The sequence below is a fragment of the Eschrichtius robustus genome, chromosome 12 (assembly GCF_028021215.1).
Source record: "Eschrichtius robustus isolate mEscRob2 chromosome 12, mEscRob2.pri, whole genome shotgun sequence".
Taxonomy (NCBI): Eukaryota; Metazoa; Chordata; class Mammalia; order Artiodactyla; family Eschrichtiidae; genus Eschrichtius; species Eschrichtius robustus.
The window spans coordinates 70,161,761-70,187,853 of record NC_090835.1 but is presented as its reverse complement, the minus strand read 5'-3'; the positions used below and the strand labels follow the sequence as shown (position 1 = coordinate 70,187,853).

At 47.3% G+C, this 26,093-nt stretch overlaps 1 protein-coding gene across 1 annotated transcript in view; it reads right to left on the bottom strand.

Annotated features, from left to right (window-relative positions):
• PNPLA1 (patatin like phospholipase domain containing 1) overlaps positions 1-26,093 on the bottom strand; it is a 38,004-nt gene that overhangs the window by 3,901 nt on the left and 8,010 nt on the right. Inside the window, exons 2-6 of the mRNA XM_068558729.1 lie at positions 12,085-12,317; positions 10,520-10,585; positions 9,364-9,573; positions 8,427-8,487; positions 187-754 (exon numbers count right to left, since the gene is read on the bottom strand). Coding sequence (XP_068414830.1) covers positions 187-754; positions 8,427-8,487; positions 9,364-9,573; positions 10,520-10,585; positions 12,085-12,317 — 1,138 coding nt within the window. The remainder of the gene's footprint in view (positions 1-186; positions 755-8,426; positions 8,488-9,363; positions 9,574-10,519; positions 10,586-12,084; positions 12,318-26,093) is intronic.

Genomic DNA, 26,093 nt, shown 5'->3' with positions numbered 1-26,093 from the left:
CAAATGTCAAGTACACTGCCCTCTCGTGGTGGTCTGTTCTCATAGCAAGTAGAGCCGCTAAAGTTACAGGCTAACTTCACCAAGGCACCCCTCTAAAGCAACGGTTACCAGGAACCATGTCATTACACACTTGCCAACGGGCTCCAGACATGAGGAAGTTGTGAGAAGCCAGAAGGGTCCATACCTTGGGGCTGTTCTGGGCCCAGTTCCTCCACAGGTGGCTGTGCAGGTGATGCTGAAGAGGAACATTGGGGCAATGTTGGCGATGTCCCCACAGCGGAAGGCCCCAGGGATGTCCTGGATGACATAGATGACTGGGGGGGTGGGGATCTGGGTGGTGATCCAGTCAGTTGTACCTGCTGTGATGGTGATACAGGTGACAGCCCAGGTGTTGAGCTGGGGAGGAAGTGCACAGCTGGGCGTGATACAGGTGGCAAGTCAGTTGGAGATTGTGATGGTGATGAGGCCAGTGGCGATGCAGGTGGTGAAACAGGTGACTCCACAGGCCACTCACATGTGGATTCAGGTGTCTGCACAGGTGGGGACAGAGGTGGACCACGGCCACCTTTTCTTTCCCCTTTGGGAGCCCATTGTGTGTGAAGTTGTCTGGATTCTTCTGGACTGGCCCGCTCTGTTTGGAGGCTTGGTTGACAGTTTTCAGGGCACTCATTGCTAAGGGCGCGTTCTATCTGGCAGTACACTTCTACCCAGGGGAAAATCACTCTCTTGGAAGGAGAATTAAGGTAAGCAGCATCTAGGAAAAACAACAGCATGGGGTCACAGGTGGCATTACTAACCCCTGGCATCAGCATAGTATTTGCAAAAAATGGTTTCCCAAATTATTCTCATAAACAAGATTAGTGCTTTTCATTGTTTTTGTTCTGTTTTTGCTGCGCTGCACAACTTGCAGGATCTCAGTTCCCCGATCAGGGATTGAACCCCAGCAGCAAAACCCTAGAATTCTAACCACTAGGCCACCAGGGAACTCCTGGATTAGTGCTTTTCAATGGCCTTTCTTTACTTACTTGAATTTATATTGAATATTTGATTGTGTATTGATCCACTTATTCAATGGATACTTATTGAGCATCTAATATGTGCCAGGCATTATACCAGGCACTGAGGAGTTGAAGGAGACAAAAACAGGCCTCTTGGAGCTTACAGTCTAGCCTGGGGGCAGGCACTAACCACCCCAATAACCTCAAGTTTTAACCAAGACAAGTGCTAGGAAGTGAAGAATGTGGTACTAGGAGAGACGGGAGCAGGGAGGGCTTCCCAGAGGGAGTGACATTTGAGCTGAGACGTGACAGGGGAGAGGTCCAGAGGGTGGTCAGGGTGGGATGAGGAGGAGCATTTCAGGCAGAGCGAACAGCACACACAAAGGTCACAGTTTCGAGGGAGCAGGAGGAAGCCAAGGCCCTGCAAGGTCAATGTAGGTGGAACAGGGGTGGGGATACTTGTGACGGGAGATGGGGCTGAGGAGGCCACAGGGGCCAGAGCATGCAAGGGCTTAGAGGCGGCATCAAAGACCCTTGGTTTTCATAGAGACCATGAAGACTTATGAGCAGAGAGGTGAAGACCTGTCTCTGGTTTTGACAAGATCACTCTGGCTGCTGTGCAGAGACTCACTGAGAAAAGCAAGAGGGGACCCAGGGCACCCTGTCAGGGTTCTGAGAGAGGTGTGGGGGGCTTCCCCTTGGAAGGAGACAGAGGGTTCTGCTTAGGAGGTAAAATAAATGAGAACTGACGATGGATTGATTGGGGGGGTGAGGGGAAGGATGTGGCTTACACCAGCAGTCCCCAACCTTTTTGGCACCAGGGACCAGTTTTGAGGAAGACAATTTTTCCACAGACGGGGAGGGCGGGCTTACACAACTGGATGAATGTCAGTGCCGTTGGCTCAGAATACAACCATGGAGGGGTGGGTCTGGGGAGAAGTGGGGAGAGTGGAGTTTGTTTTGGAGACATGTTGAGTGTAGGGGGCCTTTGACATGTCCAAGGAGAGATGACAAGTGGGTAGCTGGATATATGTGTTTGGATCTCAGAGAAGAGATGAGGGTTAGAGATATATATTTGGGAGCCCCACCTATGGATGGTAACTGAAGCCATAATGGTGGCAGTGGAGGAGTTGGCCTAGGGAGGAAAAGCAGAGTGAGAAGAGGAAGGAGCCAGGATTGATCAGGAGAGGTGGAGAGGGGAACCCAGGGAAAGTTTTCTAAAACAGACAAGCCTGGGGTAGATTTAAACGTTGCTGGTAAGGATCCAGTTGAGAGATGGAGGTTGGAGAGAGAGGGAATAATGGAAAACTAGAGAATCCTGAGATTGGAATGGTGTCTGAGCCCAGGTGGTTGGGTGAGCTTTAGACAGGAAGAGGGACGCTCCCTTTCATATGCTAAGAAGGAGGGGGTCAGGGAAAGGTGAGTCTGTATATTTGGTGGTACAAAGTTGAGAGAACTCCCCTCTCATGGTTTTGGTTTTTCCTGTGAAGTAGGAAGTCAGGTGGGGTAGGAGGCTGGAATTCAGGAGCAGAAGTTTTGAGGTGGTAATTGCAGAGGATGAGAGAATAGGTTGACAAGAAAAACATAGTGCGATTGTTTTCTATGTGGAAATTCACAAACCATTTCTAAAATTCATGTAAAATGACAAAAGACCTAGAATAACCAAATCAACTTTGAAAATATGACAAAGGAGAAAGGCTTTTTGTGATCTTGGGTGAGGCAAAGATTTCTTAGATAAAGACACCAAAAGCATGATCCACAAAGGAAAAAATTTAATATGGACCCTATCGAAATGATAAACTTCTCCTTTTCAGAAGACACTGTTAAGGAGTTGGAAAGAGAAATCACAGACTGGGAGAAAATATTTGCAAGTCATATTTCTGATAAAGGGCATTTATCTAGAATACATAAAAGCTCTTAACAAGAAAACAAACAATTCCATTTTTTAAATGGGCAAAAGATGGGAATTCCCTGGCAGTCCAGTGGTTAGCACTCTACACTTTCATTGCTGAGGGCCCAGGTTCTATCCCTGGTTGGGGAACTAAGATCCCACGAGCTCCCACAAGCTGTGTGTGGTGTGGCCAAAAAAATAAAAATAAAAAATAAAAATAAATGGGCAAAAGAGTCAATTGAAAGGGCTCCCAATGGCCAAAGGTGGAACAATTAGAGTAACAAAATAAATAAAGTAGGACTGAGTAATAACCCACAGTATAAAATAAGTATCAACGAGTCCATACTAATATAAACAAATGATAGAATAGGTAAACAAATGATTGAATAGGCGGAGAAAGAGACACATCTCTCATGATGAAGAATTCCCAATAATTTCTGTAGATACTCGGCCCTTAAGGAAGTGGAGAATAACTCCCTACTTCTTAGTGACTTCCTTCCAAAGAGCACAGTATGGAAAGGAAGAGTAGATTTACAGTGGAAAAACCTGACAAACACCACCTCACAGCATGTACCCTTGATACAACGTGATGAGAATGGCACCTTGCCTCTGTGGTCTTTCCCCCACAAACCCACAACCCCAGTCTAATGATGAGAAAAACACCAAGCAAATCCCAACTGAGAGACATTCTACAAAATATCTGGCCAGTAGGTCATTAAAAACAAGGAGAGTCTGAGCAACTGTGACAGACAAGAGGAGCCTAAGGAGACAGCACAACTAAATGTGATGAGGGATCCTGAATGGGATCCTGGGCCAGAAAAAGGACATTAGGTAAAAACTAAGGCAATCTGAATAAAGTATGGACTTCAGTTTGTAACGAATTATCAACATTGGTTCACTAACTGTAAACAATATACCATACTATGCACCAAATGATTTGTGTACCATGCTATAACATCTAACAAGTATGAGACCTAAAACAATAGGGAAACCTAGATGTGGAGTATATGGAAGCTCTCTGTACTATTTTCACATTTTTTCTGTAAATCTAAAATGATTCTAAAAAATAGAGCCTATTAAAGGTCTAGGGGAAAATGGGCAAAAGAGTTGAACAGACACTTCACCAAAGAATATATTTGAACAACTAATAAGCCAAGGAAAAGATGCTCAGCATCATTAGTCATTAGGGAAATGCAAGTTAAAACCACAATAAGATACTACCACATACCTATTAGAATGGCTAATATTAAAAAGACTGACCATACCAAGTGTTGGTGAGAATGTGGGGAAACTGGAATTCTCATTCACTGTTGGGAACGTAAAATGGTACAACCACTCTAGAAAACAATTTGGTAACTTCTTAAAAAGTTAGACATGCATTCTGGGTATGTTTCTCAGTCCATACACATCCAAAAGTGCTGAAAATAGGATCTCGAAGAGATATCTGCACACCCATGTTCATTGCAGTATATTCACAATAGCCAAGAGGTGGAAGCAACCCAAATGTCCACTGACGAATGAATAGATTAAGAAAATCTGCTCTATATGCACTATGGAATATTATTTAGCCTTAAGGAAGGAAATCCTGTCACATGCTACAACATGCGTGAATCTTGAGGACGTTATACGTGAAATAAACCAGTCACAAATAGACAAATACTGTTATGATTCCACTTACATGAGGTACCTAAAGTATTCAAACTCATAGAAATAGAATGGTGGTTGCCAGGGTCTAGGGGGTGGGGGAAAAGGAGAGTTGGTTAATGGGTGTAGAGTTTCATTTTTGCAAGATGGAAAAGTTCAGGAGATTGGTTGCACACCAGTGTATGTTTAACACTACTGAATTGTACACTTAAAATGGCTAAGACGGTAAATTTTATGTTATGTGTGTTTTACTACGATTATATACATTACATTTTATATTAAAATATTATATGTTATACATATATTTGTAGACATATATATATTACATATTAAACATGCATCCACCATATGATCGGGTCATTCCATTCCTGGGTATTTACCCAAGAGAAATGAAAGCATTTGTCCATACAGAAATTCATGCATGAATGTACATAGCAGCTTTATTCGTAACAGCCCCAAATTGGATACAACTTAAATGCCCATTAACAGGTGAATGGATAAATGAACTGTGGTATATTCATACAGTGGATTGGAATGCAAAAAGGAATGAACAATTTATACCATGCAATGACATGGGTGAATCTCAGAATAATTATGCTGAGTGAAAGAATGCAGACAAAAAAGAATTCATACTATAAGAGTTCATCTATCAAAAACTCTAAAAATGCAAATTAATCTATAATGACAGAAAGACATCAGGGTTTGCTTGGGGAAGGTGGGAGGGATCCCAAAGGGGCATGAGGAACCTTCAGGCATGATGGATTGTTCCCTATCCTGATTGTGGTGCTGGTTTCACAGGTGTGTGTGTCTGTGTCTGTGTCAAAACTTACCCAATTGTGATTGGGAGAAAGGGAGGGAGGAAGGTCAGTCTGGCCGGGCATGGCTGGATATGGGATGGATATTTCAGACATGGCATCCTCTGAGCTCCAACCTCACTCAACGCCCATGTACCTGTGTCTGTGTGGGGAATATGGATTTTCAAGGATGCCAGCAAGCCGTGTCCTTCCCTTTGGTAGAAGGCTGCTGTCGGGGAGGCCAAGGGTGGAGAGGGAGGCTCACCTGGTGGCAGGAATAATTAGGTAGATGTGAACCCTTAGGAGGGAGGAGAAAGAGGATGCCAGGCTGTGAGCGGAGGAGTTGAGGGTGACACCTTGCAGGTGTGGCTTCCTACCTGAGCTGACCCCCTTTCAGAAAGCAGGCAGGAGGCTGGAGCAGACTTCCGTTTTCTGTTCCCAGATGGTAGGTGGGGATTTCTCAGGCTATGTCAGTATTTCCTGCTTGCATCTGGTGCCGGGAGAAAACTCCAGGCCCACCAAACCCAAGAAGATTTAGGTGCTGGAGCTGAAACTTGCACTGAGAAAGCCACGCACACATTTGCAAATTGGAAGAGGAAGCAAAAACAGCTGGCAGCCAGTACGAGTTTTTTTCTCCCTTATGAGTTGTGTCTGTTCCTACTTGGAGTGATTCCAGGGCCATTGGGGAAAACCTGCCATCCTCCATATACTGCCCCAATTCAGGAGTGGTTGCCTGCAATGCTACTATTAGAGTTTCATCCTCGGGTTTAAGACTGCCGTTCATACCTGTGAAAATGTCCACACCAGCTAAGGGTGGAAGGGGGGAGGGTGAGAGGATAAGGGGCTACTGAGAAATGGGGGAGACTAGAGATGCTTAACAACCCACTTTGTAAGTCTTCCCAGGGCTTTCCCTGAGAGGAAGAGAAAGGAAAAGTTCTAGGGGAGAGACAGGTATGGAGGCAGCCAGGTAGCCAGGCTGCAATCTGAGGTGTAGCGGGATTTCCTGGGGCAGGGAACTGGTGTCTGCGCCGAGATCCAAGAAACAAATCAGGGGATCCCCAAACCTCAAGCCCTCAATATACACCATCACTGAGGAAAGAATGGAGGGGCTCCCCACCTGGGGCAGAAAGGACCACAGACCCTAGCCAGACCTTCCTATTCCCTAAGATCTGTAGGTGAGACCTCAGCTCCACCACCACCACACCCCTCAGGTCGTCCTCCTGTTGGACACTGGGGGCTCAGCTTCACAGCTGTCACCTGTGAAAATTTGGAAGATGGGGCAGTTGTCAGGGGACAGTCAGGGTTAGGAGGGGTCTGTCTGCAGAGAGGTGAGAGGAGGGGCCTGTCCCTGAGGTCAGAGGGGGCAGTGGACTGGATTGACCGTGGCTAGGAATAAAACTCAGAGGTAGGTTCCACCGTCAGCCACCTTGTACAGATGAGAAAACAGGCCCCAGGAGATGAATTACTTGCTCAAGGTCACATAGCTGGTGTGTCAAAAAGCAGGATCTAAACCCTTTTTACAGATTTGTAACTAAGACTCAGAGAGGGAGAGTGATTTCCTGGAGCTCACACAGCTTGGGGGATGGGGACCCTGGCCCAGGGCTACTTGCCTCCAGAGCCCACATTCTCTCCATCCTGTGCTCCTGCTCCCTACACCCCTAGTCGGGAGAATGGACCCAGGAGAAAGTAAAGAGTTAGGACAGGGGAGCTTAGGAAAGCAGGAAGCAATTTTTTGGCTGCACCACGCGGCATGCAGGATCTTATTTCCTCAACAGGGATTGAACCTGCACCCCCTGCAGTGGAAGCACAGAGTCTTAATCGCTGGACTGCCAGGGAAGTCCCAGCAGGAAGCAATTTTGAAGAAAAAAAGTGCGCATATCTTACGAGAAAAACCTCATTCAACCCCTTAATCTCACTCCTTAAATATATTTTTTAAACTACATACACAAAAAGTTCACCACAGCATTGTCTATAACAGTGAACATTTGGAAACTCAAAGAATGATCAAAGTATGCTGTACAACTGTGATGGAATATTATACAGGTGCCAAGAAGCCAGTTACAAAGACCATACGGCAACATGGAAAAAAATTTATGATATAACATTAGGTAAACACCCTTTGATCCAGAAATCCCTTTTTTCTGGAAATATGCTCTATGGAATTAATTCTAAATATAGAAAAGCATTTTTTCTTTCCTTTTAACAAAGATGTTTGCATGGTCTTCATGGAGTTAGAGTGTTTAGTGCATGCCATTGGAGTCTTTCTTCCACGCAGATAATGCACAGAGGATACACAGGGGTGGGACCATGCTTTCCAAACCAACCTAGGGCAAGGGCTCTTCTCTCTCATTTGTTGATCAATATGTCACTCAAGGGCTTCCCTGGTGGCGCAGTGGTTGAGAATCTGCCTGCCAATGCAGGGGACACAGGCTCGAGCCCTGGTCTGGGAAGATCCCACATGCCGCGGAGCAACTAAGCCCGTGAGCCACAACTACTGAGCCTGCGTGTCTGGAGCCTGTGCCCCGCAACAAGAGAAGCCGCGACAGTGAAAGGCCCGCGCACCACGATGAAGAGTGGCTCCTGCTTGCCACAACTGGAGAAAGCCCTCGCACAGAAACGAAGACCCAACACAGCCAAAATTTAAAAAGATAAATAAATAAATTTAAAAAAAATGTCACTCAAAAGTCTCACACAAACATAAACTAGTCACATCTAGTTCTACATTAACAATACTGTTTCATTGGAAAGATAATAAAATGCAAGAAAATGTAATGATATGAGAATGGAATGCTCCAGGGAGATATGAGCTATGTATTTCCTAAGCATAGTTTTTAAATTCAGAAATACATTTGTACAAAAGCCCTAGACACCGTCCCATCAGTTAACCTAAAGCCCCTTTTCCACAGTGGTCCTAATTTCTGGCCACAGTAACATCTGGACAATGAAGGCTGTCAGGTCCCTGTGCCCATTTCCAGCTCTCCTGGGTGAAGAGCACCTCCAGTTCCCAAACTGGGGGGAAATGCTCCTCTCTCCAGCCCTTCTACTTCCTGTCTTTGCCCCATCTTCCTCCTCTTCCTTGGGGTGCCACACGGTACTTACTCAGCCGCCTCAAGTACGAAACGGCATCTTCATACCCTCGGTAGTAATAATTGTGCAGGATCTGCAAGGTGGGGCACCAGGAAAATAACTAAGACTGTAGCAACAGAGAGACCCATAGTCCCCTCTCCCAAAGCAGCTGCTTTCATTGCTCTTAAGCTTTATATGATGAGCTTTTCAAAATGTGCCCATCCTTCACTACCTGCTAAGAACAGCTGATCATCAGCTTTCCCTGGGCCGGAGAGGGTGCGATGTTTATAGTAGAACCAGAGAAGGTGCATTTGGACAGTATAAAGAGCAGCATTTGGAGACTGGGTTCAAATCTCAGTGCTGCCACTTATTGGCTGGGTGGCTGTGTGAATGTAACCTCTCACAGCCTCAGTTTCTTCACTTGTAAAATGGGAATAATAACAGTATCTATCACAGAGGATGCTGGAGGATTACACCAGATATTGCCCACAATGCCTTTTCTATAAAGAGCCAAACAGTAAATATTTGGGGCTTTGTAGGCCGCATATAGTCTCTGTCACTTCTTCTTGTTTTTTTTTTTATTTTTTAAACGATGCTTTAAAAATAGAAAGTCCATTCTTAGCTCACAGGCTGTACAAAAACAAGTCATATGCTGGATTTGGCCCCTGGGCCATAGTTTGCTGAACCCACATTGCATGTCAAAATGGGAGAGTTCAGCCAACATTGCTATCAGTGGTTCTGAGATCGTCTCATTTTACAGGGGAGAAAATTGAGGCTGGGAGCACTTAGGGCCCTTGTTCGAGGTCACATACCCAGTTGGCAGCAAGGCCGGGATACAGCTTTAGGAGGAAGTTTAAGGGATCATTTGAGATGGACTGAGTGGGCCTCATTGGCTCCCCCATCCCACTCCAGCCCCCATCACCCTTTCCGGCTCTCCTTGCCCACCCCCCAGGTCCCTCCTGTCTCTTACCACCAGGTCTGGGGGGAACAGGGCATGGGTCATCCTGGCGATGTTCTCCAGGGAGAACTGGAAAGAGCAGTTGAACATGCGGAAGTCACAGAAGATGGCGGGGCAGTCCCGCGGGCAGATGTCCTGCTGACCACTGAAGGTGGAGATGGTGATGGAGTCCGTCCAGAAGGAGCAGGGCTGCATGCCCGAGAAGCCCCCGTCGATGTACCGCTGCAGGGCGGAGGGGGGAGGCAGAGTGAGAAATGCTCATCTGGGGTCATAGGTCCTCTCCCCCACTCAGGGAGAGCAAAGAAATGGGTCCCTTGGGAGAAGGTTTGACACCAAGGTCCGGGGGCATCCATACTCTGGATGAAGCAGGAGTGAATGCTTCCCTGTCACGTTACCCCTCGTGGAGTCCCTCAGTGTCTGAGGGCAGGGCCGGGGAAAGGAGCTCATCCACAGGGCCTTTTGAGAAGGTGCACAAGTGGTGGGTCTGAGCAGGTTGTGAAATATCCCTCCTCCAGACTGCCCTGGGTCCAAGCTGCCTCCCTCTGTTGAGGTCAGACACCCTCAACACCCTCCAGAGCACCCCTGACCACCCTGTGTCTATCCTCAAGTCCCTTCCCCTCTTGGGGCTTCTGTTTCCTCAGATGTGAACAAAGGATCACAGACACTGAGGCTCTAACTCTCTGGGTGCCTGCGAATTAAATGAATGACATGCAATACGGGGGTCCATCTATTAGCTGATTCCTAATCTCTGGATCTCATTTTCTCTATACATAAAATGAGGAGGGGGCATGGGTTAAATCTTCCTACTCAGAGTATCGTCCGTGGGCCGGCAGCACTGGCATCAGCTGAAGTTGATTAGAGGTACAGAGTCTCAGACCTGCTGGATTTTCCTGCTGGGGAAATCTGGCAAACCTGTGGAGCCTTGACTTGCTGGGTTCAGTAATGTGTTGGTGGGTCCAGAGAGAAGCCCAACTTAGGGGGAGAAGGTCTTCTTAAAGCCCCAGAAATCTATCTACGCTGGGAATTCTGAGTAGGAAACCACAAGGACCTTTTCAATTCTTGGTCTTCCCACTGAATTCTGAGACCACTCCTCCCAAATGTGGGTCACAGGGGCCCTGAGTCACCCCTGGATCCCAGCTCACCCCCCCTCCCACACTGAGGTACTTACCACGCCACGGTAAGTTGGAGGAATGAGGCCGCAGTACACAGGGACAAAGCAGCTGCAGTACAGGGCCTGTGGGGGAGAGAACAGGGTTGAGATGCCCAAGGCCTGGGGGCTGGGTGGGGAGGGATCACATGCGGGCATCTGGCCCACCATCAGCCTGGCCCTCCTTAAACCCAAGGTGGAGTCACTGCCCTGGGAAGTGGAGCCCCAAGTTCAGCTCCTGGCTGGATCCTTGGTAACCTACTTGGTCAGGCTGGGCCGGATGTCCCAGTTTTAAAGGGAGAGAGTGGCCTCAATGATCTCCAGGGTTCCTTCTAGCACCAAATTTCCATGAATCCGATGGGATTCAAAAACCATTAATGTGTCTGGCCTGGGCCTGGAATCAAAGGAGGGTGAGATGCCTACCCTTGGGAATGCTCAGAGGGGGAGCAAGCAAGTAGGTGACAGTACATGGGGTGACATGTGCTGTGATGGAGGTGAGCATGGGCACCGTGGTCCCAAAGAAGAAGCACCCAACCCAGGGGTTGCAAGGCAGGCAGGTGATGAAGGAAAGTTCCCTGGCAAGAGTGACTGGAGTCTCACCAAGCAGGTGAAGTGGGGTGGGAAGGAGGGAAGGGCATCCGGCACGAGGCAGGAGGCATGGCAGGTGCAGACACAGAGGCCTGCTTTGTGTGATTTGCTCTGGTTGGCATGGGTAAGAGTGGGAGGTGGTGGGAGAGGGCTGGGGAGAGAAAAGTCTTGAAGAGCTGGGTGCTAATAAACCCAGGGGACATAAGGTAGCTGGAGGAGATATCCATGTCCCTGCCTATTCATCCCCAACCCCCAGGGTCAAGGCCATGCCAGTGTGGGGATGTGAGGATGGGTGGCGAGGGTCTTGTATTCAGAGGAGGGGAGGGGAGTGGAAATATGGGTGGAGGGTCATGCAGCTCAACTCTTGTCCTGAAAGAAAACTGGACATATCCACAGCACTCTCCAGCAATAGTAAGTCATAACTAAAATGTATATTAATGAGCTTAGAACAGTGCACTGTCAGAATCCCCTTTCCTAAGTGTTAACCCATTTAGTGATAACACAATCCTTTTTATCAAGGACCAGTGGAAGAGAGGGGGCAGAGGGAAGCTGTTGCCACAAACTGGGAGTAATTTAGTGGGGAAACACTGAAGTCCAGGCCCTAGAGGAGCCATGGGACCTCTGTTGGTAATACAAACGGGCCTCTGAGAAGCTGCAGGACTAGAGCAGAGGGCAAGACAGAGGCAAAAGGAGGCAGACTCTGAGTGCTGAAGTGTAGGATGGTGGGCAAGTCTGATTAGTTTTTGGCGTCTCTGGGTCCATCTTGTCTAACGGCGTGCCTGACACAGAGAGATAGATGCCAGGAAGGTGAAGGGAGGGAAAAACTAGGGAGGCAGAAGGAAGGAAGTGAGGCAGACAAGTGGACCATCCCAGAGGCCCGTCAAGAGAAGCAGGGCCAGCCTCTCCTTTCCTGCCCCAACTCCCTGGGCTCCGCCCCCACTCCCTGGCCCCGCCCCACTCCCTGGCCCCACCCTTATTCCCAGGTCCCGCCCCCTTGCCTCGATGAGCTCTTCCTTGGATGTATATTCTGAAACCACAACACTCTCTCCATCCGTGAACCGGGTGAGGCTCACGTGGAGCTTCCCCGTGGCGACCTTGTAGGAGTCCTCAGGCAGGACCCGGTACAGAAACTGCCTCATCATCTGCACCAGCTTACAGGACGGGGACAAGGGCCCCAAGAAGGATTTCTTCACCTCGGCCACACCCACATTGAGGACTCGGAGGTACTCATCTGTGGAGGAAGCAGAGAGGAGCGGGAGCTCAGCGGCCCCCGTGGCATAAAGAGGTCAAGGGCGATTTCGCCATCTCATCCTGCATCCAACAAATGGGGAGACCTATAATTCTGATGCAGGGAAGGTCTCAGGCATCAACCTGTCATTCTGCACGCAAGGGAAGCAAGGCATGGAGGAACGAAGTCACTGGCTCCAGAGAGCCCACAGCTAGTCAGGCATCCTGACTCCTTCCTATTGAGGCAAAGGACCACATTTCTACCCCAGATAGCTTTCCCTATCACCATGCCTGAAGTCCACCACCAGACTGCATTCTTTCGAGTCTTAGAGGCTTTTGGCCCCATATGAGATTCGCATTAAATACGGCTGAAAGCCTTCAACAAGTGACACCCTGGGACGCTTGCTTAGCGCTGGCGAAGTCTGTGGGGCTGCTGACCTTGAGGCAGGGGAATTACAGGGAGGGGTGAACTTGGTCTTGAAGCCATTGCATCATCTTCCTTTTATGGCCCCCGGTACAGGCCTGAGAGGGAGAAGGACCTAAATTACAGACCCAAAGCTGTGCTGCAGGGGTTCCCAGGAGGGTGAGATAAACCTTCTGTCTCCTTCTGAGAGGAGCACAGCCTGGGCACATAAGGGCCTACACGTGCCAGATGGGGCTTGGAGGGCAGCTGTGTTGTCCAAGGGCTGGCAGAGGAAGGTGTAATCCACCTGCCCCCCACAATCCCCAGAATTCTACCAGGGAAGTTAGAGTTGTAAGCTTAATAAGAAGTGCTATCACAGCAATAATGTGAGGTAGGTGTTTCTGTCCCCATTTACTGATCAGGAAACTGAGGTTCGGGGAGCTAATATAAGTTGCCCAAGGTCAACCATCTAGTAAGTGTACAAAGTGGGATTTTAACCTAGAGTGTGTGACCCCGGAACCATACTCCTTCTGCTACAGTAAGCTAAAAGCTTTCAGAGCTGGGCCTGTACCTGCCTCTGGCCAATTGCTGCTAATTTCTACCTTGTGCAAACCCACTGGGAAAATCAGGAGTAGAAATAGCTCTGAAAAGAACTGCTAATTTTTTAAACAAATATTTAATTGTAAAACATCATATACAGAAGAACTTTCTTACAATTAGTGTCATGCAGCAAGAGCTACCTGGGAAGTTGTGCAGTCATGAACTCTCTGCCACTGGAGGTAACCAAGCAGAGGCAGGACAAGTACCTCAGTCAAAGAACTTATCAAAGGGATTCCTGCATGCGTGGTAAGGGCTGAGATTCCTTCCAACCCTGAGATTCTGGGATTCTCATGGGCACCTGACAATAAATGTGAGAAGCCATCACAGTGCACATTACTTTCCTGTTTACAAATAGAGCATCTGAAGCACAGAATGTTTAAGTGATTTGCCCAAGGTCACACACAGCAATCTGGGGACAAACCAAAGCTAGGGATGCTCTACTCCTCTTGCATTTTACCATTCACAGATTATTCCTCATTAACCCGGGGAGCGGGTAAGATAAGGAACTTTCGTATCATTTTATAGGTGAAGAAGCTGAGGCAGAGAAAAGCTAAGTGTTCTACCTGAGGTCAGACAGCCAGGCAGTATTTGTTCTGACTCCAGACTCCACCTTCTTTCCCTGAGTGTTGGACTGATCCCAGAGGCTGAGCGAGCCTGGGTTGCCATGGTGACGGCTTTTTCTCCCCAACATTCAGAATCACAGCTGCCTCTGTGTAGTAGGGGCTGACCTGCTCAACACAGCGCCTTAGCCATCACTCCCTTACAGGGGAGGGTGCTCCTGGCTAGCTGGGAAGGCCCTGCAGTTTTAGCAAGGTTAGCTTTACCAAGTACCAACTTGTACAAACTGTTTTGCCTCAAGGGAGGGCGGCAGCCAACCCACCAGTCGGTTATGAAGCAACTGAGCATTTTGATACCAAGGTGTTGGGTCACTGAGTTCTTGCTCGCAAGACCAGTCAGGATGGGGAGTGGAAACAGGGTGGGGACCCGCTGTTTTGGAAATTCTTAATGAGCAGCTTGAAGTGGCCTCACAAGGGTTGGTGGCCTTTCCCACAATGCCTCAGAGCCAGGAGCACCTGATTCAGCTTGCCCGTACACTCCTGGACTCCCAGCAGGAGGCGCTTGCTGGGACCACTGGAAGGAAATTTGTTCTCATTGCACAAGAAATACATGTTCATTGTGGGGAAAAAAAATTTTTTTAATGCAGATAAGCAAAAAGAAAAAAATTTTAATGTCTTAGAATCCATCCACCCAGAGATTAACATTCGGTTTATGTCTTCCTAGACTATATATTTTATATTTATTCTTACTTATAAGAATACTTATATGGAGTCACACTGTATACACTATTTTGTAACTTGCTTTTTTCACCTAATAAATCATGTCTTTCCACATCAATAAGTAACCATTTATAACCCAATTTACAAGCAGTATGGACACCTATTGTAAGGTTATACCATTATTTATTGAGCAGGTCCCCAACAGGGGTTGGCTATTTAGTTAGTTTCCTTGCTTTTCTAAACAACGCTGCAATGAATAATCTCTTGCTAAATTCTTTGCCTGTGTCCTTAATTATTTTCTGTAGGATAAATTCCTGGAGGTGGGAATGTTAGGTCAAAGGCATGCATATTTAGTCTTATAATACTTATTTAAATCATTGCTTTTGTATATTATCCACTTACAGTCAACTCTCAGCTATATAGGGGTGGTAGCGGGTGACAAGGACAAAGCAGTGGCCAAGATAACACAGACATCTCCTATATACTTACATCTGAAAAATGGTGCTATCTGGAAATTAGCAAGGTAGCCAGGGAGGAAGGGGGCGGGAGATTGCCTGATTTCTCCCACTCAGGTGCCCAGTTCAGTATTCTTTCCTGCTGCTCACTGGGGCTGTGTACCAAAGGATGCCTTTATCTCTGTCTCTCCTTGCTTCTCCTCAGGTGTCTTTCTGTGCATCTCTGTCTTCAGAGTCTCTATCTCTTTCTCTCTCTCTCTCTTCCCCTCTCCCTCTGTCTCTTTCTCAGAGAAAAACAACTAACCTTCTGGTTAAACAAGTCTCTGTTGATAGAAAGTCAGGTGTTAAGCATAGCAATTGCTGGGGGTCTACGAGGAAGGATAAATTTAACTTGTTTCTTTACACATCTCTGTTCTTTCCAGCACCTTCTCCCATTTAAAGTCCTCCTTCCAAGCTGCAGGCTGCTGGTCTCTGAGACACAGTGTCCCACAGTGGCCAGAGCAAGTTGGGATTTCAAAGCAGCACCGTGGGAGCTCAAGGCGGGCTGCTTCCACCCCCAGCCCACACTTACCACATCCACTTCTGCTCCCTCCCACCTCCTTTCACACCTTTCTATAATCTAATTGGGGGTCTGTCTCCCAAACCCAGGAGATTCTCTGAGGGCAGGTGTTTGTGGTCCTCCTCGCTCCATGGCCTATCACTGCACTTTGCCCATGGAAGACCCTTCCGAAACTTTGCTCTAAGCTGGGAACTCCTCAAGGGGAGGGATGGGCCCCACTCACCTACACCCACTAAACCTCCCACAACACTTGGTGGGTGCTCGGTGCTTGTTCAGTACATGAACATAGGAAAATAAAAACCCAACAAAGCAAGCGATGGAGATGCTTACAGGGAAGAGTTACTTGACTTAATTACACAATAAAAACTTGAAAGCAAGATCATCACAGATAGATGGATAGATAACAGAGTTAACTATATTGATAAATGCGGCCAGTTCACCAGGTTTTATGAGCCTATTGTGCCAAGAACTTCAGCAGGAAATTAAATAAGATCCTGGGACTGGGAGGTTTTGAAGGGCATGTGGAAGCCACTCCAGTGTCAGCCACTCAGAGACTCTTTTCTGTGACCAGACCCATTTCTTGGAAAAAGCTCAGGCTTTGGAGCCAGGGAGATTTGGTTCAAATCCCAGCTTTGCCACATACTATCTGGGTTACCACTGGCAAGTCAAATAACTTCTTCCAGCCTCGATTTTGCCACCTATAAAATGGGAATAATAATAATACTTACCTTACTGGGTTGTTATGAGGAAGATAGTTTTTTAAGAGCCGGCACATAGTAAGTGCTCAATACTGGTTATGCCAGTAATTCTCCATGTGACCATGGATAGGCCTTCTTGATGTTTCTGGCTTTCAGCTTTCTCATCTGAACAGGGGACAATGATCTCCGCCCCACATCTTTATCAAGGTGCACTGAGGCTCACTTGTGGGTTCAAGAGAACAAAGTAAAAGCACTGTGGAGATGAGAGGATGTACCCCGGTTTCAGGGAGTGGTAAGGGTGTGGGTGACGTGTAATGTAGTTTAGGCATGGTTGGCAGCAGCACTCCTTACCCTGTCAACTTGGGGGACCCTACAGATTTAGTAGGGGAAAAGGGGGGCTTAGTAAAATTGACGAAGAAGGAAGGAAATAGATATGTGTTTATCTCACTTGTATGCTTCAGTGCGTAATGTTTCCCCCTTCATAAGGGCAAGGATGGCCTCCATCTCATTCATCCCTTTGTCCCTAGCACTTGATATAGTGCATGGAACATGGCAGGTACTTAATAAACATAGATGCATGCATGAATAATGAATAAATGAATGAAATCAGAAATCAAGGGAGGACACTGCAGCCCAGAGAGAGAAGAAGCTATTCAAGGTGACCCAGAGTGTGAAAACAGGGCTTCTCTTTCCGCCCCTCACGTAGCCTCTTGCTAAGTGTTAAATCCTAGAAAGATGGGCACTTGGCAGCTGACAATTTAAACTGCTGGGGATCTCGTTCACAGGGTGCCCGAATTAAATTGGCTGTGCAGGATGAATCTGCAGTGGAGGATGGGACTAGAGGCCCCAGTCTGCCTCGGACTGGTAGCCTAGCAACAACTTCCAGTTCAGCCAATCACCGTGAGGCCCCTCTCGCTGCGGCCCTGCTCCCCCACCTGCGGGAGCGGTGGGCACCGGGGAATCAGGGGGCTCAGCAGCCTCTGTGGAGGCGTCGGCGAGCAGAGTCGCGTTCCCAGGAAAGCCATGCAATTCTCCGAGTCCCTGTGTGGAGACCCTGGGAGTCAACTGCTTTTACCTGATCCCTACTTGTAGGCTGAATTATAGGCTGTATTTCCCTGTGGGTATATCTTGACTGCCCGACTCCACTATGATAATTATTATTAGTATTATCTTAACAACAGTCGTTTACCCAAGCAGGTTTTCACACTTGTAATCTCAGTTTATCCTCACAGAGACAGCGAGCCCCTGCGCGGGAGGGGGGTGGGGAACTGGTTGATTCACCATTTTATTTCTAAATCCTACACTGCAAGGGCACTGATTGAAAAAAAAATTGGCTTGAAGCTGCAGTGTCACCACTGCACCACTGGAAGTTCCATAGAGACCCTCCGGGGCAGCGATTTTTCAGCCAAGGAGCCTCCGTTCAAAAGAAATCTCAAATGAAACCCTAATGTGTATTACAAAACAACTAAAAACAGGGCTGTTCTGGGTTGAAGGCAAGTGGGGGCTCAGGCCCAATCGCCCCAGCCAACCCTAGGAAAGCAGGCCCTGAAAGCGCAGCCCTGAAACTCCTAAGGATCTAGGAGCCTAGGTCAAAAATACTAAACCAGACTAATTCTCTCATTTTACAGGTAAGAAACCCAGCTCAGGATAAAGGTTGAGCTCAATAAATATGGCTGAATGGGTGGCTGGATGGCTGGCTAGCTGGCTAAATGGAGAAATGAATAAAGGCTGGATATACCCTAGGTCATGCTGTCTATGTTAGCAGAAACTGGAACTAGAATATATGACAAAACTCACATTTTCCTTCTCTGTTCTGAATGCATTATTGGCTTTAGCCAAAAGCAAAACAACTCTGACTTCGTAAGCACTTAGTAAAACAAAAAACAATAAACAAAAACAATACTTCTTATGGATAATAACAATATTCCACAGAGACCTTTTTCTAACCATAAGAGTTTACCAAAAAATTGGTGTAAAAAGTTCAAATCATCTTACATCAGGTTGCCATGGAAACAGCAGTGCCTGCCACTGGTTCCTCACCTGGATTCCTGTCAAGGTGCCCTCGGAGCTTTTTCTCAGGGCCTGGGGCCTCACTCAGCCCCCGTGTGCCTCTCCCCCAGAATCTAGACACAATCTCCACAACTTTCCACTGAAGGATCTACTGATTACCTTGAGATGAAACAGGCAGAGAGAATGTATCTAGAAAGTTCTCTGGAACCTCACAAAGTTCTCAGGGCCATTGCCCCTGCTCTTCTCTCTCTGTTTTCTTTGGTGGACCCAGAAGTCCATTTGGGATTCTGCTCCAAGGTAGAAACCAATACTGCGCCCCTCCAGGCTGTAGCCTATCCTACCCTACAGACTCTCTCTGAACTACTGAGGGGACACTGGGATAATGCAAATGTTGTGAACTAGTCACTCTACAGTCTTAGTGTATATGTGTGTGTGTGTTTGTGTGTATGTGGTCAGGGGACCTCCAGGTGAGCCTCTGCTATAAAGAGAAAAGACCATCTCAGAGCACCTCCTCATTTGAGATTTGCCCAAATTAGGGGACCACTACAGAGGAATGCCCATGCCTCCCTCTTTCAGAACCACTGATAGTTGAAGTTCATTTCTGCTGACCGGCAGTATTCACTGCCCCAGCTGTCCAAGACTTCAGTTGGTGGGGTCTGTTACCTACCTACCTACCTACATAGACCTCCGTCTACATTACATGAGTCTTGAAGTTCTCATGGAACCACAGGTTTCGATTCCACCAGCTGTTTACTGCTCTTACTGACTACCACTCTTTGGTACCTCCTTGGTGCCAGGTGCTGTGCCAGGTTCTGAGGCCTCATAGTTTCATGTAATCTTCATGACACCCCTTTGAGGTAGGTACTGTGGCTATCTCCTCTTTACAGATGAGGAAACAGAAGCTCAGCCAGTAGATTGGCTATGGTCACACACTGGAAAACAGCAGAGCTAGGCCTCCAACTCCTGAGGGCCCCAAAGACAGTGTTCTTTCCACCACAGCTCACTGCCTCCACCAGGGACACGCCCTTCAACTCCAGAGCCTCCAGTTCCCACGGTGAGGTAGGGGGAGCGGGATGGCCCTACAAAGGCTCTTGGGATCTGCCTTTCTAGGATTTAGTTTAGGCACATCTCCTAAGGGCTCAGATGTCCCTGGGAGACGGGAAGACTCTCTTTAGAGCAACAGAACTCAAATCACATCTTCAAACATACGCTCCTCTGTCCGCACACCCAGAGACCCTTCTCAAGCCAGGCCAATCTCTTCTCTCACCGGTAAACACAAAGTGCACAATCCTGCTTTTCTTCCTGCTACACAACTTCTATTTACTTATTTATTTTTTCCTATCTATGCAGACTTCACCATAAAGCCCAGCTTAAGATCTGGGCTTTCTCCTTAAAGCCTTCCCTGATCACCCTCGCTGTTAGCTCTCTCTTTCCCCATACCGTCTGCACCATTTATCTCAGGCTGCCTTCAGTGGTCTGTCCTGTCTCTCTGGCTAGCGCATTCCTTGAGGACAGGACCTGTATCAAGAACACCCTTCTCCTGGGACTTTCCTGGCAGTCCAGTGGTTAAGACTCCTTGTTGCCACTGCAGGGGGAACGGGTTCGATCCCTGGTCGGGGAACTAAGATGCCTCGAGGGGTGGCCAAACCTAGCTCTGTGTTGAACACTTAGTAGGTGTTCAAGAATAAATTAAAGAACTATTTAATGTTCCATATTTCTGTTTTGCTCCTGTTATACCCCCAGCACTTAATTCAGTACCTGGCATACTGTAGGGACTTAATAAATGTTTGCTGAATAAATTAATAATGAATGGTAAAGAATGAATGAACTGAAGGAGGAGATCAAAGAGTATCTTCTCTATTGGACTGCTGGGACTCTTCCCAACTGGTGGTCAGGAAGGTGGAATTCTTCAGTGACTCAGCCGGACTTGGGGCTTGACCGAGCAGTTTGCTCTGTCAAGCCTGGTCCTAACTCTTGCCCCTCCATTAATGGACACGAGACCCTGAGCTGGGGCTGAAGAGGAGCTTTTTCTTTACATGTTCATCTCAGGAGGACAGAGGTGAGTTACCCTCAGGATTGATGAGTCAACTCCTAATTCAAATGAGAGTCAAACCAGCCTGGAGATTTGTTTATCATTTGTCTGCTTCTTTTCCCTGTAGAATTAGAAATGGAATTAGAATTTGATCCCAAAGAGAAGCAAAGAAAACATCGCTATTTTAATACTCTCTAAGTGAGCTGGACTAAAAATGGATCCACCAAATGTAGTGTGGGATGCTGGATTGGATCCTGGGACAGAAAAAGGACATCAGTAGAAAAATTGGTGAAACCTATAGTTAATACTAATGTACCAATATTAATGTCTGAGGGTTGGCAAATGTACTGTGGTTATATAAGATGGTAACATTAGGGGAAACTGGGTGAAGGATGTATGGAGCTATCTGTATTATCTCAGCAACTTTTCTGTAAATCTATCATTATTCCAGAATAACAAGTTAATTATTGTTAAAGTAAGAAGAAAGAAAGAAAGAAAGAAAGAAAGAAAGAAAGAAAGAAAGAAAGAAAGAAAGAAAGAAAGAAAGAAAAAACAGGGAATTCCCTGGCAGTCCAGTGGTTAGGACTCGGTGCTTCCACTGCACGGGGCACAGGTTCGATCCCTGGTCGGGGAACTAGGATCCCACATGCCATGTGGCCAAAAAAAAAAAAAGTGAAAAAAACCCATAGATCGACCAAGGCTGTCAGACACTCGGCAGGGGCTCAGTTAACACCTGCTGATTTAAGAGGAATGAATCAACATAGGTCACCTGCATGACTGGCTTTCCAAATAGTTAGATGTTTCTAATGTGTAACCAACACATTCAGAGTATCATTCGATTTTCCATTCAGTTGTCTTCTACTTGAGTCCAAGGAATCGTTTGGGTAAAATAAATTTTTATCCATTTGGTTTGAGAGGTTAAACATGTAAAACACAAGTTACTTTCAGTGAACTGACAGATACTGATTCCATCACAGTAGTAGGAGGTACAGCCACGACCACCCAGCAATGTCATTTCTGTACATTTTACAAAAGCTTTTTTTTTTTTTTGCATACATCATGTCATTTGATCTCACTTTCTTAACCAATGTGCAAATGATTGCTTGGCCCATGGAGTCTGGTAGGAAAGCTGGGGTGTTGCTTGCAAAGCAATTCTGAAATCATGATTAGAGAGGATATAGAAATGTAGAAATGAAGAAAGATTCCAGTCTTGGCTCATTGTGTTAGCTAATCTCTCTGAACGCCTGTTTCCCACTTTGTAAAATAGGTATAAAAAAAGTATCTAATTGATAGGATTGTGAGAAGATAAAAGTAAATGGTTCATGCAAAGCTTTGGGCAAAGTACCTGGCACATTCCAAGCACCTGATAAATAGTATTATTAGTGTGACACTAAGATGTGAATCAGAGCAGAGTTCATTCTACAGAAAACGCTGTCATCTCAGGCAGATAAAGAACTCCGGGAATGATTTTTGATGAGGACATTTTGATTCTGAAAGTGCACCTAGCAGCCTGGGCTGAACTTCAGGTTATGTCTGGGCAACACACACACACACACACACACACACACACACACACACACACACGCCTGCAACAGGAAAAACTGGTGGTTCTACTCATGTCTTAAAGAACTTTGGAGAGACTTCTAGCTCCAGTAATAGAGTGCTAAGCTAAAAAGGAACCTCTCCAGCTTTAGGAACAATATCATCATCATCATCATCATCATCATCAACAACAACAACAACCAGAACAAAGAGCATGATATAAAATAAAATCATGAAACATGGTTGACTTCACAAGAAAGAAAGAGCAGAAATGAAGAAGGAACTGAAAGCCAGTGCCATGAGAGAGAAAGCTGATGCTGTGATTATTAGACCAGAAACTGGCAGCCACAGGGACTGTCATTCTGGGCTGTGTGAGGGGCAGTTGAACTGAGACGCTGCTTAAAGCCGGGACCCTCCAACAGCTGCTGGGCCAATGAAACGTGCCAATGGCTTGTCTCTGAGCAGGGCTCTGGGTGAAACAACACAAAGTCTCCCATAAAAACGCAAAGCCCCAAGGCTGTATCACCTGTGGTTTAGAGCTTGAACTGACACAGCCTACAGGGTGATTACCATGAAAATTGGTCCTGAGTTGCTGATAACCCTGGGTGCCTGGCCAGGGCCAAAGCAAACCAGCTCAGACTGTCCTTCCACCGCCCAAGCCACACAGAATTCCCACAGAAAAACCAAGTCCTTGTGCAGATGAGCTCACAATTAAAGTATTAAAAAATATTAACCAGACCAGGTTGGAGTCCAGTAGTCTGTTTTAATAAGTTTAATGACTTCTCTAGGATGTTCTTCAGTTAAGTTTGAAAACTGCTGCATTACCTATGCTTTTCTATTTCAAGATCATTTTCTTTTCACTTGTTGATCCATTTATTCAACATTCATTCATCAAAGACATTTTGTGATGAATATTTGCTAGGCACTTTGCCAGGTACATCCATGACTTCTTTTGTCCCTCACCGTAACGTCCAAGGGATGTGTCCCCACTCCCAAGTTACAGATGGGAAAACTGAGGGGGAGGCAGGTCACCGGTGGGCGGAGGACCCACAGTGATTAGTGGCAGAGCTGGAACACCAGCCCAGTCCCCCTCGTTCCTGGGCTATGAGTTCTCCATCAATCCTGGGGTGTCTTGTCCCTCAACTGAGTGACAAATACAGGCACATGGGTGACTGAGGAAAGAAGTCACCAAAGTCAAGTTTCTCACAGAGGCAGTGTTGTCCTCCCAGCATCCGCCCCTGAGGCCCCAGTGGGTCCACTACCCAGAACACACCTGAGCCACCTGCCAATGACAATAACTTCAGCCACACTTGGCTCCAGGGCCTCAGGAGGGGTGGCAGGAGCTGCCCAAGGCAGCACTGGACCAGGCATGGGAGGCAGACCAAAACACCTGTAGCATCCCCTGCCTCCATGGGAGGAGTTGTGCCGGGTCCTGCTGTGCCCACATTTGTGGGGTGGGGACTCCCACTAGTCCTCTGGCCCGCTCAGCTCCTTTGCAAGGTCCTTTTGGAACTCACCTCCTGTCCGGAAAGACAGCTTGTCTTCCTTCTGAGAATGCAAGCACATCTGTGTGCAGGGCTGTTGCACCTGCTGATCTCAGCCTGGAACACTCCCCTCTCAGAGTGCGTGGCTCTCCCACTCTTCCTTCCACCTCAGAGTGGGCCTCCCCACCCAGCCCACCTGAAATTTTACCCTTTGATCATTCATCACGCCCTTCGCCTGCTTTATTTTCTTCTTTGAGCATGCATGCTGATATTTTTCTGGATGTTTAGTTATTTATGGCTTGATTTCACAAAGAGCATGTCAGCTTCATGAGGGCAGAGTGTTTTGTTCGGTGCTAGATCCCTAGGACCTAGAATGAGTGACTGGACAAATGGTCTATTTTATCATTGTAAATTCAGCCGGAATCCGGTCCTCAACTTCTCTGTCTTCACACTAAGTAGATTAGACTCAAACAGTGGCTTTCAAACTTAAAAAGAAAAAAAAAATCATTGGAGATCAGGAGAGGCTCAGAAAAAAAAATCATTGGAACACTTTCTTTAAGAGAAATTTTATAAAGAGTGGACAATAGCAGGGATGTACTCATTGAAGCTGGGGTAAGGGCCCAGGGCTTCAATGTGTGTCCTCTCCCTGCTCCCCTGCTCCACCCTTCCTAACCCCACCTTGGCCCCCATAGAACCCTGGGGTTCCTCAGAACACAGTTTGGAAACCACTGGCCTAAGTGAGGTCCACTTCCAACCAGTCACTTCCTCTTCCAAAGTCTAAATACAGTCATCCATAAAGTGGAGGAGTTGGACTCGCTGACCTTCCTTCTATGACATTCTAGTATTATACATCATATCAGGTAAACCCCAAAGTAAAAACTGCAAAGACACATTCAGTGTCACACTTCCCAACAGCCAGCAATTGTCAGGAGTCTATCAGGCAGTTCTTGTTGGACCAGCAGTTTGTGGGAGCCATGGAACCCGTAAGATGTCAGATTGCTCAACCAATTTAGTTGATGGGATGAGACACAGCGTCTGAAACAATTAAGACAGGATACTGTCAAGTGCTAGAGTAGGTGGACAGATTCTATAGGTAAACTCGAGATCATGGAAAGAGATCCAGTGGGGTAAAATGGGAGGATATGTCGGGAAGAGGTGTTATCTCTGGAGAGAAAAACAGAAGGTCATTCTAGGTAGGGGACACAGCGGGTGCCGTGAAGCACTGCCCAGGACCTCTAGCAAGACTGGAGCACTCACATGCCAGCCGCCAGGAAGGCAGTCTGCTGATGGTTCATAGCTGAGCCCCTTCCCAGCCAACACACTGGACTTTACCTGGTGGTTATGGAGTCAAGGTCTGGGTCCCAGGCAGGGACAGAGTTTTTCCATCATCATCATATATCCAATTACAGCTATTGTGACAACGACTGCTAATTGTCCCCAGTATCTATTCTCCCCTTCTTCCTTAGCAGTTGAAACTCCAATTTTTAGCTGGACACATGGCCTCCCACAATAAAGTCTACATTTCCCAGCCTCCCTTGCAGTCAGGTGTGGTCATGTAACTAAGTTCTGATCCATAGGATGTGAGGTGACATGATGTGTGTCACCTTCAAGGTCTGCCCTTAGAGGGAAGAAGTGTGCCCCCCTTTTCCTTCCCCAACTAGCTGGGATGCAGACATGGTGCAGAGCCCTCTTGGACTGTGAGCAACATGACGGAAGGAACCTGGGTCCTAATTCTGTGGAGCCACCACACCAGGCTTGGAGGGCTGGAGCGCAAAGGCCACGTGAGCGAGCAATGCTCTCGGGTCTTGTTGAGCCACTGCTATCCCAACCAGTGCAACTGCAGTATCAATCCGAGTTTGCAAAGCTTGTTCCCAGGGACCACTGCCAACCCCACTGCTGATCCCAGAGCCAGCTGTGGGGAGGGCTCAGCAGGCATTATTCCCACCCACTGCTCAGTAGCTGAGCTGAGGCTCAGGGTGGGCTGTCCAAGGCCACTCACTGCTGAATGGATTCCTGGGGCAAGAGGAAAGGGAAGGTGGACAGAGTTTGGACGTTGGGGTCAGACCAACTTTGGTTTGAAGACCACCTCCCTGCTTACTAAACCCTACTCTGAAAGACCATGTGAAAATAATGTGTGTGGCAAGCTAGGCTCACAGTCTGACTGTAGACACTTTTGTTCTCAGAATCCAGAGAGCCTGCTTCCTAGGCAAGTGCTCTTTCCCAGGGGGATTCTGGTCTCTGAGTCAAGTGCTCTCCGAGAGCGAGCTGTGGGAGCACCAAGGACTTAGTGCCTGACGGGAATGACGAGAGACTCTCAGAGGAGGTGACATCTGCGGTGGGCCTTGGAGGATGGGGAGATGCAACACAGGGGGAGAAGAAAGGGGATGGCATCCCAGGGAGAGGGAACAGCGTGAGCAAAGGCACAGAGATATGACACACCCTGAGACTATCGTGGACGTGAAGAGCTCTCAATCCCAGCCCTAATCATCAGGCCCACCCTTTTAATACTTTATTTAGCAGTTTGGGTGTTTGGTGGGGTGGCTTTTTTGAGCAGGCAGCGTAAGAGGTATTGGAAAAGAGTTAATTTTAGAGGCCAAAACAAAGTCACCTGATGAGCTCAGCTAAAAGTCAGCTCAGTCTCCTGTCCTACCCGCATCCAGCAGGGGAACAGCCACTGAGGCTGGTACTTCCCAGCACCATTCTGTGCCGTGAGACCAACC